The 20,584-nt window shown below is 39.7% G+C and overlaps 1 protein-coding gene across 1 annotated transcript; it reads left to right on the top strand.

Moving 5' to 3' along the window:
- The first annotated feature begins 4,480 nt into the window (after positions 1-4,480).
- Positions 4,481-20,325, top strand: LOC129240160 (serine-rich adhesin for platelets). The gene is made up of 4 exons (XM_054875741.1): positions 4,481-8,242; positions 8,624-9,019; positions 15,839-16,066; positions 20,180-20,325. The coding sequence occupies exons 1-4, from the start codon at positions 4,838-4,840 to the stop codon at positions 20,309-20,311; spliced, it is 4,161 nt and encodes a 1,386-aa protein (XP_054731716.1). The 5' UTR covers positions 4,481-4,837; the 3' UTR covers positions 20,312-20,325.
- Positions 20,326-20,584: the final 259 nt, after the last annotated feature.

Here is a 20,584-nt window from a genome sequence, read left to right as displayed (position 1 = left end):
CACAAATACCACAGAAGTATGCAGACCGACTGGCAAGTCACAAAGATGGCATCGCACTCAAACAGCTGCACTATAGAAGTTGAAAATGTTAGTTGTTGTTGTAGCAGCACTTTGTAAAGTACCACAAAACAACTTATCGCTAAGAAGCAATCTTAAAGCTGCTGTCAACAAGAACACTACACAAGGCGGCTACTGTGTGAGCCCACAATTCATACGCTCTGCGGGTGGAGAAATTTTCTGTGTGAAAGGGAAATTTGAAAATTTTGTCTTTTAGCAGGAGTGTCGAGCAATTTAATGATAAAAAATATAAATCTGCACACTGGTTTTCTCACTTGCTCGCTCCCTGCAGGAAAAAGCAAAACTAGTACGGAAACATTCTAGTTCAGATACGAGTATTTAATAGAAGAAATCACAAGAGGTTGACTAGATTGTCTGCGAATTAGTGTGTGTCTCTTTTGGGTTGCGCAAAATTGATCATCCAATTTTGTAAATGAATAACTTCTTCAACAAATGAAAGACAATGATTTGAGTGAAGGAAATCTTCATTTCGACTTTTACGAGTGGTAGAAGTCAAAGGGAGTTATATCAGGCGAATACGGTGAAATCATGGTTGAAATGCGATTTCTAGTCAAAAAATCAGTCACAAGATTGGATCGATGAGATGGTGCATTATCATGCAATAAGCGCCAGCTTCCTTCTTCGCGGTATTCAGGGCGAATTCGACGAATGCGATGGAACAAACTCTTCAAAACGCCAAGATAGAAAATTGCATTGACGGTTTGGCCCATTGGCACGAACTCCTTCTGTGCAATTCCCTTAGAATCATAGAAACAAATGAGCATCAACTTGATTTTTGACTTTTCCAGACGCGATTTTTTGGGTGGTGGCTTGTCTGGGACCTTCCATTCGGCACTTTGACGCTTAGTTTCTGATTCGTGTTGGAAACACCACGTTTCTTAATCAGTTACTATGTTGTAAAGGAAGTTCTCGTCTTTTCGCGCCTCTTTAATGAGGGTTTTCGAATGTTGAATTCTGAGCAATTTTGTGTCCTCAGTTAACTTGGGCGGAATGAAATGTGCACAGACCTTTCGTAAGCCCAAATGATCAGTTAAAATGCGATAAATCGATATTTTGGAGATATTCAACTCCGATTCCAAGAATTTCAACGATGATTTCGGTTCATTTTTGAGAAATTTAGGAACAATTTCGATGGAGTTTTCGGTGATCACTAATTTTGGGCGCCCCGTATGTTCTTTAACATTTATTTGTATGTCCTCACAACCATCTCTGAAACGTGTAAACCACTCACGAACTCTGGCACGAGATAGACAATCATCACCATAAACGTTTTCCATCAAATCAAATGTTTCGGTAAACGTTTTACCGATTTTAAAACAAAATTTGATATTAACTCTTTGTGCGAAACTCATTTTTGTACCGATGACATAAACATACTGACACTTAGACGCAATAACTTCGCTTGCACTGAACTGAATATCACCAAGTTTTCACTGGAAGTGAAGCGAGGAATGTAACTACCAACGCACTATTTCATTAAAAAGATGGCGCGATCAAAAACTATTTTATGACGCCAGTCTTGTTTATTTTGGACTTCACCTTGTATACAACAAAATGCTCCTCTATCTCAGGCAACGTTCCATAGCTCTCTTATATTGCTCAAGCCCGTCCAATTTCTAATGTTTCGCAGCCATAGCAATTGTTTTCGCCCGATGCATCGTTCTCCTTCGACTTTACCCTCCAAGATTAGTTGCAACAGTTCGTACTTTGGATTTCTGAGGATATGGCCCAAATATGCTGTCTTCCTTCGCTTAATTGAGGTTAAAAGTTGTTTTCATTTGTTCGGCTTAGTACTTCGTTGTTTGAAACGTGACCCGTCCACCGTATTTTCAGAATTCATTTCGACCGCTTCTATCCTATTCAAGACAGCGATTTCAAGGGTCCATATTTCCATTTCGTATAGTTGTATTGACCACACGTAACATTTGATGAAGCGAATCTTGAGGCTAATACTAAAATTATAATAGGACTATGAATAAGTTCGTGCGGTTTTTTTTCGAAATTTGAAACTTTATTGACGTAAAATGGTTACAAATTTAATATTCAAAGTATTGTCCATCGCTTACTACTACTTTTTCCCATCTTTCTGGCAATTCACGGATTCCCTTTGTGAAAAATTCGGTCGGTTTTGCCGCAATCCACGAATCGATCCATTTTTTGACTTCATCGTAATTACGGAAGTGCTGGTCAGCCAGACCATGTTGCATCGATCGGAAGAGATAGTAATCGGATGGCGCAAGGTCTGGACTATACGGCGGGTGGGGTAGGACATCCCATTTGAGCGTTTCTAAGTATGTTTTGACCACTTGTGCAACATGTGGCCGAGCATTGTCATGTTGCAAAATAACTTTGTCGTGTCTATCGGCGTATTGCGGCCGTTTTTCTCGCAGTGCTCGGCTCAAACGCATCAATTGTCGTCGGTAGACATCCCCCGTAATCGTTTCATTCGGTTTCAGTAGCTCATAATACACAACACCCAGCTGGTCCCACCAGATACACAGCATAACCTTCAGGCCATGAATATTCTGCGCCGACGTCGATGTTGAAGCATGGCCAGGGTATCCATACGTTGCCCGACGTTTTGGATTGTCGTAATGGACCCACTTTTCATCGCCAGTCACAATTCGATGCAAAAAACCCTTTCTTTTGTGCCGTTGAAGCAGTTGTTCGCATGCCATAAAACGGCGTTCAACGTCTCTTGGCTTCAATTCATACGGCACCCAATGGCCTACCTTTCGGATCATTCCCATGGCTTTTAAACGTTTGGAAGTGGTTGATTGATCAACTCCCAAAGTTTTTGCAACCTCTTCTTGCGTTTGAGCCGGATCTTGATCGAGCAATTCCTCCAATTCGGTATCCATGAACTTTGGCGGCGCACCCTCGCGTTCTTCGTCTTCCAAGCCAAAATCACCACTTTTAAAGCGTGCAAACCACTTCTGGCACGTTCGCTCAGCTAGAGCATGCTCACCATAAACTTCCACCAAGATACGATGACTTTCGGCTGCTTTTTTCTTCATATTAAAATAATGAAGAAGAATTCCCCGCAAAAACACATTATTTGGCACGAAATTCGACATTTTCAAGTGTGGTAAAAATATTGTTGTTTACGCTTCAAATAAAAAACTTATACTGACGTTTGTGCCTTACGACAGTAGCTCTCCAATGAATGTTTGGAAATGTGGATCGATGGAATAATAATCAAGTTACGCCATCTGTTGTAAAACCGCACGAACTTATTCATAGTCCTATTAACTGCATAGTATCTTCTTATAATTGTAAAAGGGTGTCCTTGCCATTTCAATTCTAGTTCTTATTTCTTCATTGCAGTCCCAGTTCAGGTTAATCCAGCTTCCATGATACTTAAATTTAGGCACCATTTCTACCGCTTCTCCTCGAATCATCAGACTCTTGAAATATTACTTCGAAGTAAATGTTGAATAAAAGGAGCGATAATAAACAACCTTGTCTCACTTCTTTTAAAATTTCTTTTTCATCGGTATTTTCATTATTCACTCGGAGCTCCGCTGTTTAATTCCAATAAAGATTTTTTATACATCGGAGCTATTTTGTATCTATGCCGGTTGATTGAGGTATTTCCAATAAGTTATTATGTTGAACGGTGTCAAAGGCCTTCTCGTAGTCTACGAAGCATAGAAATACGTCTTTTTATACGTCTTTGCAGTTTTGACCAACTCCGACTCCGAACGGCAGATATTTTTTTATGACGATCCATTTCATGGCAGAAATACACTCGGAGGTTTGCCATTGCCTGCCCAGGGAAGTCCGCTGTTTGAAAAAACTATTTCTTCATTTTGGTGTTTCACAGAAATTTGAACCTACGTCCTTCGAATGGTAGTCAGTGAACCAATTTTCGAATATTTAACCAATTCCAGTATCTGCACAAGGTTTCAATTTTACGAAACACCTTCTCTGCATAAACTTTTAATATAAAGTAGAATATTACAAACTGTTAAGCCCGTCTTGGAATAGAATTTTTTTGGCTAGTATAAACTGCTACCAGTTGGTAACTTTGAAAAGAAGATAAAACACGAGCTGGTTAAGCTGAAAATTGAACTGGTAATATTACAGTTCTCAACTATTGTTTCTCCCTGCAGGGCTGTTTAAAACTAGGACCTCACCCACGCGCATTTGTGTGAGTGAAGAAAATAATATATGCATGTATCTATGAAAAATGCTACTTAAACTTAACAAAATTTAATTTATTTCACACCAAATTGTCATTTCACCGAAAATGGCATTTTTCAACACTTTTGTATTTCGCTTTTGAGAATACCGTTCTTTTTTATTCTTTTTTACTGCAAATAGTATAATTTTTCAACTTCTTACTCTTCTTCCAATCACTGTTCAACGCTTACTTTGCTTTCGTATACTTTCAGGCAATGCAGACCTTTTTGCTGTTGAGCAGGACTGCAGAGCTGTAAAGCACAACAATAGCAAGAAAAATTCAAATAAAGTTGAGCAGCCGCAAGCGACACAATCGCGAAATCCCATCAGACGTTCACAAAGTGAGCGCTACCCACGCACAACAATAACACCAACAATACGCAATAAGAACAACGATCCCGACAGTGAATACAACAACGGTCATCAACTAGAAAACCACACAACAAATGGTGGCCCGCATTTTGCGGCAGACTCTTGTGCCGGAAATGGGGAGCACAGAAAACGCAACAACAACAATAGCAAAAACAAAAGCGAAACTCACCGCGAAGAGGCCATTTTGAGCTTTAAAGATACTATGGCGTTGCGTACCAGGCTGCACCGTAACGATAGTCGAGATTTATTTGCGCGTCCACGCGAACCGCCGCCTCCACCACCAACACCCACGCCACCACACACCAATGGTGTCAGTAGTGTTGATGCAGCAGCAGTAGCCGCAGTAGCAGCTGCTACACAAACGACCTCGACCGCCACAAACGCCAACAGAGCTGGCAATAACAAGGCCGCAGATACACTTGCCACAAAAGATATGCCAGCCGTCGTTGCACTAATGGCTTCGGCGTCATCAACACAAAACTGCCAAACAAACAATTCGACGCTATCTCCTGCAGCAGCAACAAGTCAGCGACCGACGGACAAAGCAAAGAATGTAGCAGCGGCAGCAGGAAAAAATGCTCGAATTACCAAAGTCAGCACAAATGGATTAGAGGAGCTAAAACAAGAAGAGGGTGCAAAAACTCGAACGCATCTGGCATATGAAAGCCTCACAGATAGCGCACAATGTGGCATGCAACAAATGCCAAAACAAAATATGCACGATACAAAAGTGCAACATCAACAACAGCAATGTACCCTCAATGCCTGGGAGACCAAAATTTGCCCGATAACAACGCCACAGGGCAATAGTTTGTTGTCTTCCTCTACCGCTAACATCACCGCTACCAACAACACTAATACCTCGTCGCACCAGCGCACTGTCGTACGCGTCGCACCGTTTAACAAAACCAAAACCACTTCGGAAGTACATCGTCTCAAAATAAGTCACACCGACAACGATGATGCATTCAGTGCACACCAACTACAGTCACCCAAGTCGCCCCACTACAGTTTCCAATATAATGGCACGAATAGTGCAACATTCGCCGGTGAAGCGGCTGACCTCACTGCGTCTACGGCACAGAAGAAAACTTCAATTTTAATTAACGGTGACGACTGCTACTCAACAATGAATCTAAGTTGTGATGATGCCAGCACACCACTATATCAATCATCGGTGGTAGTGGCTGACTATAGTGCAAAAAAGCCAATTGTAGACTCCACAATTGGCGATGCGCACGATGGCAGCTTCAGTGGGCTCAAAGTGACAACCACATCAAATACAGTGACCATAAATGTCAGCAGTCCCCGCAGTGCTGCCGAAGAACTTATCTATCAGCACAATAAAATCAATGCAATGCTGAGTCAACAAACTGCAGCCGGAAGTGAAGGAGTTTCCAGTGGTGGGCGAGCCATTATACCAATTAAAGGATCTGCAGAGGTAAATCTGCAACGTTCTGCTTCTTCGACCTCTTCCACATCGACCAGCTCTATGACCAGCTTGAGTAGCAGTGGTAGTGGCAGTGGCGGTGGCAGTAGTGGTTCAATACCGAAACGTGGTCGGACTTTGATTAGGTTGGATTACGAGAATGAAAAGTCCACTGTCTTTCAGCAGCAACAACAAGCGAAGTTATGTTCTGATATAGAAATTTGTGTGAGTGCGCCGGCAGATATTACAACTAGCATGGAAGAAACCGAACTGTTGTCTCATGAGGAAGAGTTGTTAAAGATTTTGCGTAATCCTGTTGAGGCTGTGAAAAGGAATTTAGTACCGCATGTTTGTGGTCGAAATGAAGCAATAACTGAGCGAGATACGATAAGAAATAGAAAAATGAAGGATGTCAGTAAACAGGAGGCGATCGTGACAGACACCAAACTCACGACCAATAAAAGTAGCCAGCATAAAGCCAAGTTCGACGTTGTTTCAACTAAGAAAGAGGTTACCGCTACAACTCCTGTCAAATCTTCCTTCATAACTAAACTACTTGAGGATCCAATGCTTAGTCAAGTAGCTGATGGCTTAGAAACCGAAACCGTTGCCGAGCTAATCGAAAACTCTTTGAAGCGTCTTCAAGAAACACGCAATGCAGTGGATATGACTGGTACCAAAGATAATGACGACATGAATCGTTTAATCAATCTTTCACTACAGAAAATCAAGGAAGAACGGCAGAGTGCAACCACCTCCGCAGCGCCGACAATCAACGCGTTATCCTCTGTAAACAATACCCACCTTACCGTACCCACCAAAGATGAAGATGGACTGTCTAATCGCGGCAGCATCAGCTCAGCGAACAGTTTTGCCTCAGCTAATAACTATGAGTTGTTCGAGTTTGACGCAAACGAATCCGATTGCTACCAGAGCTGTTCCAGCGAAATCACATCACCAGGTGATGATGACATCAACTCAGCGAACACACGTTCTAAATTCTACCAAATGTTGGTCGACGCTACTCTAGCAGAGATAGAGATGTCTACAAACTTGGAGGAGGACATTGGTAGTCATCACTATGAGTCGATACGCAACAACGGTGATCCCATATATGAAGAAATCAACGATGTGCCGCCACCCTTGCCACTCAGCGCACCGCCAATCAATGACACCGATATGGAGAAGAAGGCGGCGCGTTCCATATTTGAAGGCGCGTCCAAATATGATATACTCTCGTACCTTGTAGACGCAAAAGAGCGTGGCGTAGTGCGTGAAGAGACATTCGACTACCCACTCAGTTATTCTAATCCCATTATTATAGAAGAGGAAGCTGGCGACACGCTCAGCGAACTCGGCAAACGTCAAACAATGCGAGATTTCAGCTCACGCGGCTCAGTGATAAGTGACTCAAGCGAAGATGCTCATAGCTTGATGAGCTCGCTTTCACCACCGACTAACAACTTCATTTGCGGTAATAGTAGCAGCCAAACAAGCCTCATGCAACGCAATAAAGGCGCATCCAGCGATATTGAACGTAACGACTCCGGTGTGGGCTCGGAGACTAGCAAAAGCTCACGCAACAGATATCAAAACCCGCTTCCTACTGTCAATGCACAGCTCTCATTGGACAGTCCCATACACTTGTGTGAGGATTGTGATGGTCCTGTAGAGATGAAAGTCACCGATTCGGGTATTATGTTTGCGCCACTCGTTTGTCGTAAATGCGGCAAGAAACGTGTGGAGCGTAAAGAGATTATAACCGAAATTGTCGAGACAGAGGAGAAATACGGACGGGATCTACAAATTATATTGGAGGAGTTTTGTCACCCCATGCTAGTGGCCGGTCTACTTACACAGGATCAGCTCTCTGCAATCTTCTTGAATACCGAAGAATTGCTCGAGAACAATCAAACTCTGGCGGAGCGTATGCGCGACGCACTCGACATTGCTCTCGAGCAAGGCGACGACGATCTGCTGACCGTGAACATCGGTAAGATATTCCTTGATTTCACGCAGATGTTGCACGCCTTCGAGAGCTACTGTGTGCGACAGGCGGGCGCAAGTTTGCTGCTGGCTAATCTAGAAAAGGAAAAAGAACTTTTGCGCATATTCCTGAAGGTGTCTCAAATGGAGAATGCCGTTTTGCGACGCATGAATCTCAATTCTTTCCTGATGGTAAGTGAAAATATGTCTAAACCAAATTCAATATTTTAAATTTCGTATTTGCTTGATTTAAGTATTTCATTCAATTTTAAGCAAGCTATAAATGGTTAATGCAATTGAATTTCGATCAATAATTCCAACGCACACATATTCCTAGTACGAGTATATATAAGTAAAACTGTTTAGGCGTAAGCTCATTGTTTGCGCATTTTAATCAAATCATCATCTTCGCCTAAATAACCTTTAAGCAATCCATTTTCATAACAAATTTCATAGAGCTTCACTTATGTTGCCTTCTACACAAAACATGAATGAACACACAACACATGCAAATACATTCTCACATCTAACCATTCCAAGTTTCAATTATTGATTGCACTTTTCCTTGGGCAGGTACCCGTACAACGTGTAACCAAATATCCACTCCTACTCGCCCGTCTATACAAAGTGACGCCTGCTCATCTCGAAGGACGTGATCAACTGAAACAGGCCCAAGAGAAAATCGAATTGCATCTAAACCATATCAACCAGGAAGCCAAAGATGTACCGACCAAACTGTGGCGCCGCATATCGTCATCAAGCCCCAATCGACGTGCTTCTTGCGAAATCGATATGATTAATATAAAACTACGGAAAATGGCCATCGACATTCTGGAATGGAATCACGATGAGGTACGTTTTGCCATGGAGGGGAAACTGCTGTACACTCAGCCTACGGATAGCAATTGGAAGAAGGCACGCACCATCAAATTGACGCCAGTCAATGCATTGCTCGTTACAAATGGCAAGGTGAGAATGAATTTAAACATTCAATGAGACAATCAATCCCCAACCACCTGCAAACTAACCACTTAACCAAACAACCAACCAACCAATGACCTAACTAAATAGAATTTGTAAATGTTTGCGTGCGTGTGTGTTTGTATTAAATTGGCTGTCACTTGACAACGGTGTGACAGTGAAGGCTTGAACTATTGCCGCTCAAAATATCAATTTACCCTTTAGTATTTTTAAGTAGATCTGTGAGAAATGAGAGTACTTCAGGCCTAGGTTGAGCAACAAATTTCCCCTGGCCATCAACAAAAATGATGAACCAATGGACCACCAATGTGTTTTGTAGACACACCAAAGGCCAGAGTGGTTGTATTTTTTCCAGAATGAGACTGAAAGTGTTGCATTACTAAGCAGTACTGTTCTCGTCGCACAACCAATATATCTAAATTTATTCCTCCCGCTCCATAGTGAAGCATAGGGCCACAACAGAAATCCAATGATTTCTAATCTGATCCAATCTGGTATCTAATGATATTATTTTTATTTCGTTCCAGTGCAATTCACTTAATATTATTTTCTTCTCCAGCTGTCTGCTGTCTGCAGGTGTGCGCTGGACATCCCATTCTGAGTGATCCCTGTGGGTTCCATTCGATGGCTTGCCTCGTAATATCTTGTGCAGATTTTCTAAGCGTCTAGCCGATCAAATTTCATTTTCTTTTCAGAATATTTGTTTTGTTCAGCGTTTGGTTAGTCCATTTCCAAAGCCTGTCGTAGAATATAATTTCTAGCCATCTTATTTTTAGTATTTGCCTAAGGCAACAATGTGTAAAAGGTTGCATGCGTTGTACGAGCCATGATGCAGCAGTCCATGTTTCGCGTCTTTATAGGAAAATGGTTGAGGAGCTCCAGATGTTTTTCATTTGCCTGAATGCTTGCTACGACTTGTTTATTCCGTTTTCGATGTCGTCGACAAAGCCGCCAGAGGGCGAAATAATGGATCCCAAACAACAGAGACTTTGAACTTTCTCACTAGGTGTTGAGTGAGTAGTGAATAGGTGCTGTTTGTATTTATGCACATGAGCTTGGTTTTAGAAAGATTGCTGTTGAGTCCCACTTTGGACGCCAGTGTCCATATTGATTCGAGTTTTCGTATCAAAGATGCAAATAGCGTCGGCGTAATCGAGGTCGTTTAAGAATCCACGCAGACCCCATGTAAGTTTATTTGAAGGCAAATTTTTTTCGGAAATGCCTTTACATCGGAGCGTGGCCCAAATAGTATCGTTTAGAAGAGAATCGAATGTCTTAGCAAAGTCAACAAATATTAGATACAGCAGTGACTAATAGTCCACGCTTTGCTTTACTATTATCCAAGGGCTGTGTACCGCACCAAAATTGGCTACCAGAGCAGCATAAGTATGATTAACAACAACCCACTGTTTGAATTTCATCTGGAGGGGGAAGGCAATGCTATTCACCAGTGGATACTTCTAAACCGCTTTTTAAAGGCTTCTGCAGTTTCTTTCACGTTAACCTCGAATTTTATTTTTGACGTTCGGGAACAAAAGTTGCCAAATCAGGGCTACAAGAAGGATGACTCCTTAATTCGATCTTTGGAGTGCTCAAAAAATCTCTTATGTTATGCGATTCGCGAGAGCTCACCTTGTTTTGGTGGCGTCTTTGCTGGTTGGTTTACTTTAATTCTCCGAAAACTTCTGGCAGACAAAGGCAGCTCCTCCAAACACCCAACAGAAGGTATAAGCGCTATTTACTATTATTAACTATTACATTTATATTTTCGGCGAGCAGGTAATGGAGAAGTAAAGTCCTTTCTCGCCGTATAAAAGCCACACTCCATAAGTCACTCATTCTTCCCTTGCTGGTGTATGGCGGTGAAGCAAGGAAAATGAAAACAACTTGTGAGGCAGCTGACGGTGTTGTGTGTTTTATGCCATATAAAAAACATGTCGAGCAATCGTTGTATAGAGAAAATGGACAAACCCTTCCTACATCTCGTCTTCTTTCAATATTTCTTTGGTATAAGTTGCACGTATGATACTTATAATTTCGACATAAAGAGCCCAAGTAGGCTATTTTTCTCCATTTACTGCTTTCGCTATTTACTTTTCGCAGCACTTCAAAGGTCGCGATACGGTAGCTCCACGGAATTTTAAATAGTTTTCTTAGTATACACATTTCGAGTATTTCTTTACGATTCATATCAGAAATTTTCATAGTTCAAGTTTCCAGGCCATACAATAAAACTGACAAAACATAGCATCTCTTAAATCATACTTTCAGATTTAGTTTAAAAACATAGTTTCTTAAAACACTGCTATATTTATAAAAGCAGCTCTAGCCATTTCTATGCATCATTCGATTGAACACATTGAACCATCGCATTTATCATTAATAAAGCCAAAGTATTTAAATTTATTAGCCCATTCAATCGCCATGTCAGCTCGAGTGTGAATGTGAGATTTTTGTAGATATTCCTACGACTGATCGACATGAATTTGGTCTTGATATATATTTGACTTTGTTTTGTCACACTCTCCACCAATCTTTGGAGTCCATCCATCCATATCAAAATTGTGTCTTCGGCATATCTTCGTTTTTTATATTATTATAGTATATACGCTATTAACTTTAATATCGTCTTCAGTATGCGCTACGGCTTCTTGGAAAATTACTTCTTAACAGATATTCGATAGAAGTGGAGAAAGAATACAACCTTGCCATACACCTTCGGAAATGGGTATTCATTCGTGCTTTCAGTGTTCATCACAATATGTGCGAGTTGATTCCAACATAATTTTTTTATAACTTTTTCTCCAGGATTTAACAAACTCCGAATGTTGAAGAGCTTTTCATACAGCACATTATCAAACGCCTTTTCATAATCGTTAAAGCATAGGAAAACATCTTTTAGCACGCCCATGCAATTTTTTCCTAGCACATGAGCACAAAATAATGCTTCCCTTGTACCTATGACATTTCTAAAACCAAATTGAGATTCTACCCTTACTTCGTCACAATTTTTTTATATTCTATTATGAATCAGTTTCAGAAACATTTTAGCGTATGACTCGTAAACCTATAAGCATCATTCAGGAGATTTAAATACTACCTTTGGGTTGTTCAGAACTTCCTGGCAGCTCTAAATAATATTAATACCGTCGTCAAATACAGTCTTATATGGGTTTCGGGACAATGAGAAGAGATATTAATCTTCCACTGCTTGAAAGCAGAGGCAATATTGGAATTTCTATGACAACTTGCAAATTAAGGTTAAAAAATAATATTCTCCAGGAAACCAATAGGTCAAGGAGATAACAACCACACAAATAGATAAGAAAAGGTCAGAAGAATTGTTCAACCTCTCAAGGGAGAACATCGCGAAGAAGATCGTGGCTTGTGTCACCAGTCATTGGCTGTTACGTGGGCAGTCTTCTAGGTTAGAAGTATTTTTTCATGAATAGTGCAGAAGTTGTAGAGACGAGGAAGAGGAAAAAATAATTGAACACTTCCTCTGTAATTAGCTATAAGTAGAGCGAGGTTGTTATGATAATACTCTTTTGAATCTTTTACGGAACTATCCGGTGCTGGGATAAAACTTATCTTACGCATCATAAGAACGTCTAAATGGTTTGATGATGTATAAGCACTGAGGCTCTCGTAGTACACAGTGATACCACAACAGACCTACATGGTCTTAGTGAGTCGGCTATTCTTAGCCAACTGCCACAAAAACCTAACCTCACTTAAGAAATTTAAATCCGATTTGAGTTGTTCTTCCTACCGAAATTTTAACAGAAGCAAAGTCAGTTTATATTCACCATGGCGTATACGTAATTTTAACCCCATGCACTTACTTTACAAAATGAAACAAAAAATGTAGCTTCCTTTAAAATACAAAGCTTTCACCAATTGAATTGTATTGTAGTTTAAGTGTTCCGTTTTTTAACTCTTTCGCCCTGATTTTCGAATGGCACTACTAAAAATCAAATTTTATTGTAATATCATAGAAGCAGGTTATTTACGTAATAAATAAATTTGCACTTTTACGGATGTTTAAAGTTTAAGAGGTGCTTATATGTAACATAAAGGACGAAGAAAAAATACTTTAGGTGGGATCAAATCGTACATATTTTTAGTATTACATGACAAACGAAATTAAAAAAACAAAAACCCTTGCATGTGTGACCTAAAATATGAACAACGCATTACCCCTATTCTTTCTATACAAATGGAGACGTTAGAGCCCTTTTAGTGAAAATTCAAAAAAATCACTAGCCAAAAGTGCATAATGTATAAAATAAAAAATTTTGCGCATATATCTGTGTAATAATATAGTACAGGGTGGCGTGAAATTAATCACCTTATAGGAAGAACTATTGTATAATTTTTGCAAATGCAAATCATATTTGACATTTGTTAACTAGACAACTGCAGTATGCAAGCAAACAAGGGATGGAGCACGTAAAAGTCAAAATAAAGATTTTAAGTGATTTAAAATCATTTTTTTTTATTCATTTAGTAAAAAAGTTCTTCAAAAATAACATTGGATGATTAATTTTGCGCCTACAGGGTGCGCCATCTTTTATGTCGGTACGAAAACATTGAATAACTTTGAAAAAAAAAAACAACTGATTTGTATAAGTGAGGTATTTTTATTTGGTTTGGTTATTTACAATTAATTAAAACTTTTTTTTGAATACAATATCAATCAAGTGGCCACCTTTATTAGCAATCACAAACTGCGATCGTTTCTCTGCGTTTGTCATCCCTTGTCACCTTATCAAGCATTTCGGATTTTATAGCGTCGATTTCGGCACGAAGGTTTGCCTTAAGCTGGTCTACAGTCTGCAGCTTGTTGGCGCAAACCTTACTTTTCAGACAACCCCACAAAAAGAAGTCACGTGATCTGGGGGGCCAGTCGATGTCGACTCTTTTTGGCACTAGACGTCCCGGGAATTTTCGTTGCAGATATTCAATTGTTGCATTCGCAGTGTGGTCCAGTGGCTTCCGGTCATGCAATTACTTTCCGGTCATGCAATGACGTTTCATGTATCTCGTGAGGATTCCCAGTTCGCCAAATGCGGAAATTTTGTTTATTCACGCTGCCAAAGAGTTTGAAATGTGCCTCGTCAGTCATTAAAATTTGCTTCCAAAAATTGTCTTCAGTGTCAACCATTCGAGCGACTGTTTGGCCGTATTCCATGCTACGTGAATGGTCTGCCGTTCTTTGTGTTAATTGCACTTTATACGAAAACATATTTAAATCACCCTTTAAAATGTGCCGCATTATGGTTTCACCGACTCCAAAATGATGAGCACGACGACGATACGACACTGTTGGCTCCTAGGGAACGCTCTCTCTCACTGCTTTAACAAGTACATTGGAACGTTTTGGTCGTTGATGAACGGCATGTTGACGATCTCCCACAGTCCCGTGCTCAAAATAAATCGACATCAAACGGAAAATAGTATTGTCAGACGGTGCTTGTTTGCTGCAATACTTTTTTCGATATGCGCGTTGAGATAAAACAATAGAACAACTATTTTCGATGTAAAGCGTCACTATTTCAGCGCGTTGTTTCGGTGTAAAGCGGTTTACATACCGACACAAAAGATGGCGCACCACGTAGATATACTGGTAATGAAGGGCTAAGTTCGTACGTATTTGGGTTATGCCACACATCTTCCAGAAAATCTTTCGCTCGCACACTTCGAGAGTCATCGATTGTTCGAAATATTACATTTGTAAACGAACGCCTCAACGAGCCAATCTTTCACGAGCGGAATTACTTTGTAAAGAACTAATAACTAAAAGGTCTTTCGATATGCATGCCATGATTTTGTATTTTCATATATTTATATTGTGTCCCTAATGCCATACGGACCAACTAAATTGCTAAAAAAGTCCTTTTATGTATCAAAAGCAAACTCCATTCTTTTCCATTTCCACAGTAGAAGACACCTAAAACTGCAGAACAAAAAAGTAGGTATTAAAAGTTAAACTTTTACGTCCGCCAAGCTTGTCAAAAGTTTAACTAGGCTGTGTTATCATATACTCGTACATACACTTCCAGCATCATTAACCATGCTGTTAATTCCGACGTGTTCACTTGAGTCTTTCAACAATAATTCATACAACTACACTTCCCACAGATAAGCTGCGGAACTCAAATGTACAAAGCCTTTTTTCAAATATCTTTCTGCCATTTTTGGTGAATTGATTTTAGTCGCAATTCAACAAATGGCAGATTTCCCGCTTATAACAGACAAAGACAATCGTACACGCACACACATATATATGGTTATATTGTATGCGCCTGTGAGGATTAGTGTTGCAGATATGTGTGTGCAAGGAGATATCGAGACAACGCGCAAAACACATACTCGTACGTACTATCTGATATTACATTCCAATCTATCCGCTTTTTCAACGGGTGTTGGCAAACTAGTTCGTGTCGTTTTTTGGTTTAGGTGCCGCAGAGTGCATCGTTCACGCATTGAGTGCATGTTTTAAAATTTACAAAAGCCACCAACTGCGAATAGTAGTTATAGAGGGCAGACTAGAATATAAAGCCAACACTTTTAGGCTTCATAGCTATGAACAAGCATGAGCGTTCTGAAGTTCGCTTTCATGCATTTACTGTGTAAAAGAAGAAAAAAAAACACCATTTACACGAATTTCACTATTTCTGTATTTTTTGTTTCTTTTTCACCCGCTCCCATGTACCTTCGTCGAAATGCCGGCTCTGCATTCCGCACACACCCTGGCTCTACAATTTACTACTAACCAACACATGCACATGTCGATGCTTGCAGCCGAGTGCCAATTATAAGGCAGAAAAAGTTATGTCAGATAAACTGAATTTCTCGAAACATACCGGCATACGAGAGGCCTCACTGCTGGTGGTGAAGGAGAAGTGCGGACGTTACACGCTGATACGTGAGCCATTGTATCTGGACAGATGCGTTGTGTGCAGCGAAGCGGACTGGGATGATTATTTCGAGGTGCAGGAAATTTCATCGAAGGACACTTTCATATTCAAAGTGAGTATTTGATATAAAAAATTATATTACAGTATACTATAGATAGCTTGTCGAATGTATATGAAGTATAAAAAACGCTGAAATGTAATAAAATACATAATTTTTAAGCAGACAAGCATACATTAGGGGTATCCTGCTAGCGGGAATTTTCGTTTTATATATCAAATGTGAAGTGATGTGGAACATATTTTGCTAATTTTGACTTTTTCCTATAATCAGCCTCCTTTTAGCTTTGATATTTGAGCGTATTAGAAAATTTGAGGCACATAAGAAAGCACATTTTAATAAATTGCAAATCTGTTACTTTCCAATTAGGGTTCCAAAATCGTAGCGAAATTAGATTTTCAAAATACTAATTATATTACAAAGCTGAGTTTTTTATTTATTACGAAATATCTTACGAAATTATTGCAAAAATATGAAGCAACTTTTTATATTCTTTTTATACTTGCAGTGGGATGTTTGAACTCCGTACACTTCCAAGTGCATAACAGTAACAACAATAAAGCAATCCGCAAAATTTTTTTTTAATTTAATTTTTTTATTCAATTCTTAGTAAAATAAAAAATAACACAAAACAAAAAGGAACAAATTCTAGGAAATGAGCGAATAAAACAAAAAAACTTCTATGTACTCAATTTTGCACCTGCAAGATCTCAGTTTTCTCTCAATAATATCAGCGAAAAAATTTATTTACCATTGGTTTTTTCTCGAAAGTTTTAAAATTACTTAGTTTAAACCAAACTGTGAACGCGGCACATTTAAATTTAATAAAATAGAGGAAGTTAGTGAAACAATTTAATACGTACAATAATTAAAGTCATGAAGAAATTATCGCGACAAATTGAGGGCAGTGTTATATCCATGACAAATGCTGGTTCCGCGACGCGAATAATAGCCAAGCAGCTGAACATAAGCCAATCAGTGGTTATAAGAGTCCAGAAAAGGTGAGGGGTGGTCACTAAAGCACAAGTTAGAGGTCGTCGAAAACTTTTAACGGATTCGGATGCACGTGTCATGATGTCACAATTGAAAAAGGACAAATGTTTAACCCCAAAGGACGCGGCTCTAGCTATAAACAAACGCGTTAGCCGATGGACTGCAGCAAGAGCCCTTCATAACATCGGCTATATCTCAGCGGTAAAAAAACCGAAACCTGCACTGTTGGAACGAAATGTTAAGGCGCGCCAGGGAACACCAAAATTGGACTGAAGATGGCTGGAAGAGGGTAATCTAGTCAGATGAATCAAAATTTAATCGGTTTCAGTCCGATGGTAAGCAGTATTGCTGGCGCCGTCCCGGAGAAGCCATACAAAGACACCATATTAAAGAAACGGTGAAACACGGTGGCGGAAACGTCATGGTATGGGGCTGTTTCACCTGGTGGCAAACTGGGCCATTGCAAAAAATTGGCGGAATAATGAGGAAGGAGGAATATTTGCATATTCTAAAGACTCATCTTCCCCATTTTGTTGACATAGCCGCTTATCCTGAAGAAGAAGTAATATTTCAACAGGATGGCGACCCCAAACATGCGTCCAAAATTGTGAAAGAATGGCTAGCTGGGCAAAATTTCGAGGTAATGCAGTGGCCCGCTCAAAGTCCTGACCTCAATCCGATTGAGAACTTGTGGTCAATCGTGAAAAGACGGTTAGGACAATATCAAAGAGTCCCAGCCAATACAAACGAATTGTGGCGGCGTGTACAGCACGAATGGAAAACTATTCAGGCTGAAATTATAAAAAATTTAGTAGGAAGTATGCCAAACCGTATGAAAAATGTCATACGTAATAAAGGTTTATGGACAAAATACCAAAAACATACTCCATCCGTACAATTGGTGAAAGGTGCAAAATTGAGTACATAGAAGTTGTTTTTGTTTTATTCGCTTATTTCCTAGAATTTGCTCCTTTTTGTTTTGTGTTATTATTTATTTTACTAAGATTAAATAAAATTAAATTGAAAAAAAATTTTGCGAATTGCTTTATGCACTTACTTTACGGTTATGCACTTGGAAATGTACGGAGTACAAACATGTACTCATTTCATCATGTACTGGACATCTTTCTTCCTTCAGCTAATCTAGTCAACCTACTAACTTGTATGTTCCCTCGTAGTTAGGCATAATGTCAAAGGCTTAACTCTCATAAGACCAAATTTGAATAACTTTTCTGGCTTCCCTCAATTCTGTTGATATGAATCGCATAAAAGGGTTGCCATATAACGGATGCATATACAAGAATGGATCTTACTTGGCTTTGGTAGGGAAATTTGATAGTAAAATAATAAAAAAGAACTCCCTTAAATTTCTCTTCAAAAAACCTTACATAGAGTTCGCTTTCGGACATACATCCGCGCTAAGAGCAACAAAGAATAGCTTAGGTAAAAAAATACACCAATTTCGAGTTTGGTTAAGTTTGAAGAAACAATCTGCCAGGGTTAAATGGATAAAAAAAAATGTCGCTTTAATAAAACCTATACAATCCGGGAACCAGGCTACAAAGAAGTGTATGTTTATGCATCACGGGTGCCATGAGTACAAACTCTGATGATGCCCTAAATGCTATGCTTGGTTTGATCCCCCTGGATCTTAAAATACAACAGGAAGCAATAAAAGCAATGTGTATACTCCATAAATATGGTTTCTGGCACGAAGACGAAACTTCGGGACACAGAGAAATCTTTAAGATGCTATCTGAGCAGTATCCACTGTTTTTGGTACCTAAAGACGACCTGGTACCCACAGTTTCATTGCATGAGTAATGGAGCAATCCAGAATGCATGCAGGGGGGGTTGACGGATATTTTCTTTATCAATGGGTCCAAGAATGAAATAGGGTCTGGAACCGGATGGTACTTAAACGATAGTAATAAGTATCACTATGCTATGGGGGAAATGGCAACTGTTTTTCAAACAGAAGTTTTTGCCATCCTGAAAGTAGCCGAATGGATAATCGAGAGGAGATGGAGCAGGAAACAGATTGGAGTTTTCAGTGAAAGTCAAGTTGCACTGAAGGCCCGGGCGAACGCAAAGCAAACTTCAAAGATTGTTCAAGAATGTAAGAAGAAGCTTAATACCGTCGCAAAACAAAACAGGCTTGTACTTCTATGGGTTCCAGGACACTGCGGTATTCAAGGAAACGAAATTTCCAATGAATTGGCCCACCCCGGATCAGCGGATCCCCCACAAGGGTCAGAGCCAATAATAGGAATCAGTTCCGCAGGAATAATGAATTGGATCTGCGATTATGTAGGCAATCTATATAAAGAGCGATGATCCGGTCTAGAACGCTGCAGAACTGTAAAGTGTTTTGTGACAAGTCCGAATAGAAAACTAGCAAACTTTATACTAAAACTTGGAAGAAAAGACTTTCCTTGATAATAGGTATCATTACAGGACACCACCCTTGGGGTCAGCATATGACCACCATTCGAATCGTTAAGGACCCAATGTACCGTGCTTGGAGGAGGCGGATAGCACTGAGCACTTTCTCTGTGAGTGTCCTGCCTTTGCTAGAGCACGGCTACGAGTTTTGGGTTCCGATGTCGTGAGAATGAGTAATATTCGTTCTCTAAAACTGCTCTAAAACAGATTTGCCAAAGAATCTGGAAAATTCTCACAGGACTAACTATCTCTATCTCTGTCTCTATTCTTTCCTATCTCTTTCTCTGATACTTTTCACCTTCCCTCCTTGACTATCTACCCTCTTTCCAGAGCTTTAAATACAATGGCCTTTTTAGCCTGAGGGTTTTAAGGGCCACCAAATCTCCTGGTGCTCCTTGGCTCGACCTTTTCAAATTTTTTTTTCAACCTACACCGAAATAGTTAGCCGCAATGCTTCTCGCTTAATAAATTGTAATATCATAAGTTTTGATTGTTATTCTAGATGGGCCTTCCGATACATTTACTACGTTACGATGCATACATATTTAACAGCTGAAATCAAATTTATAATCTTTAAAATTTTACACTCAGATCTACTTTCGAAAAAACATGTCAAATTTGAATTCATTTAAATAATTTTATTGTAACCCATCTCTACTTATATATTAAATATGAAATGAAATATTGTAATAACAATACTACCCTTCTAATTTCTTTACATACTTTCAGGCTGAGGATGGTGTTCGCACAAAACAATGGTACACACAGTTGCAATATCACGCACAGGGTATGGGCGCTTGGCGTAAACGACGCAATGCGCTCGCCAATATTATGATCAATGGCATGTTGGCGCGCACTTAGAATGCAGCAGAGAAGAAGTAAAAGTCGAAATGGCTGGATTAGCACTAAGTACGAGGAGGACACTTGAAGTGAACGAGGAAAGCCGCACGATTTTCCAACGAAAATGTCAAAAGCGAAGTGAACTATGAACATATAAATGTTTTGCAAAAATTTAAGCAAAAAAAAAAGGAAAAGCATACAAGTTTTTATAGAGAAAATGCAAAAATATAAATTAATTACAAAAAAATACCTATAAAATTATGTATCTGAAAGCGTAATTTTATTTAAAAAAAA

This window comes from Anastrepha obliqua, chromosome 3 (genome assembly GCF_027943255.1).
Source record: "Anastrepha obliqua isolate idAnaObli1 chromosome 3, idAnaObli1_1.0, whole genome shotgun sequence".
Taxonomy (NCBI): Eukaryota; Metazoa; Arthropoda; class Insecta; order Diptera; family Tephritidae; genus Anastrepha; species Anastrepha obliqua.
Note: the sequence above shows the minus strand (reverse complement) of the source record. Positions and strands in the feature narration are given on the sequence as shown.

Excerpts from the sequence above, each read along its gene's own strand:
- LOC129240160 (XM_054875741.1), top strand. The coding sequence starts at position 4,838 with ATGGCGTTGCGTACCAGGCTGCACCGTAACGATAGTCGAGATTTATTT. Across the intron at positions 9,020-15,838 it reads TGCTCGTTACAAATGGCAAG|CCGAGTGCCAATTATAAGGC; the intron begins GTGAGAATGAAT and ends CGATGCTTGCAG. Across the intron at positions 16,067-20,179 it reads AGGACACTTTCATATTCAAA|GCTGAGGATGGTGTTCGCAC; the intron begins GTGAGTATTTGA and ends ACATACTTTCAG.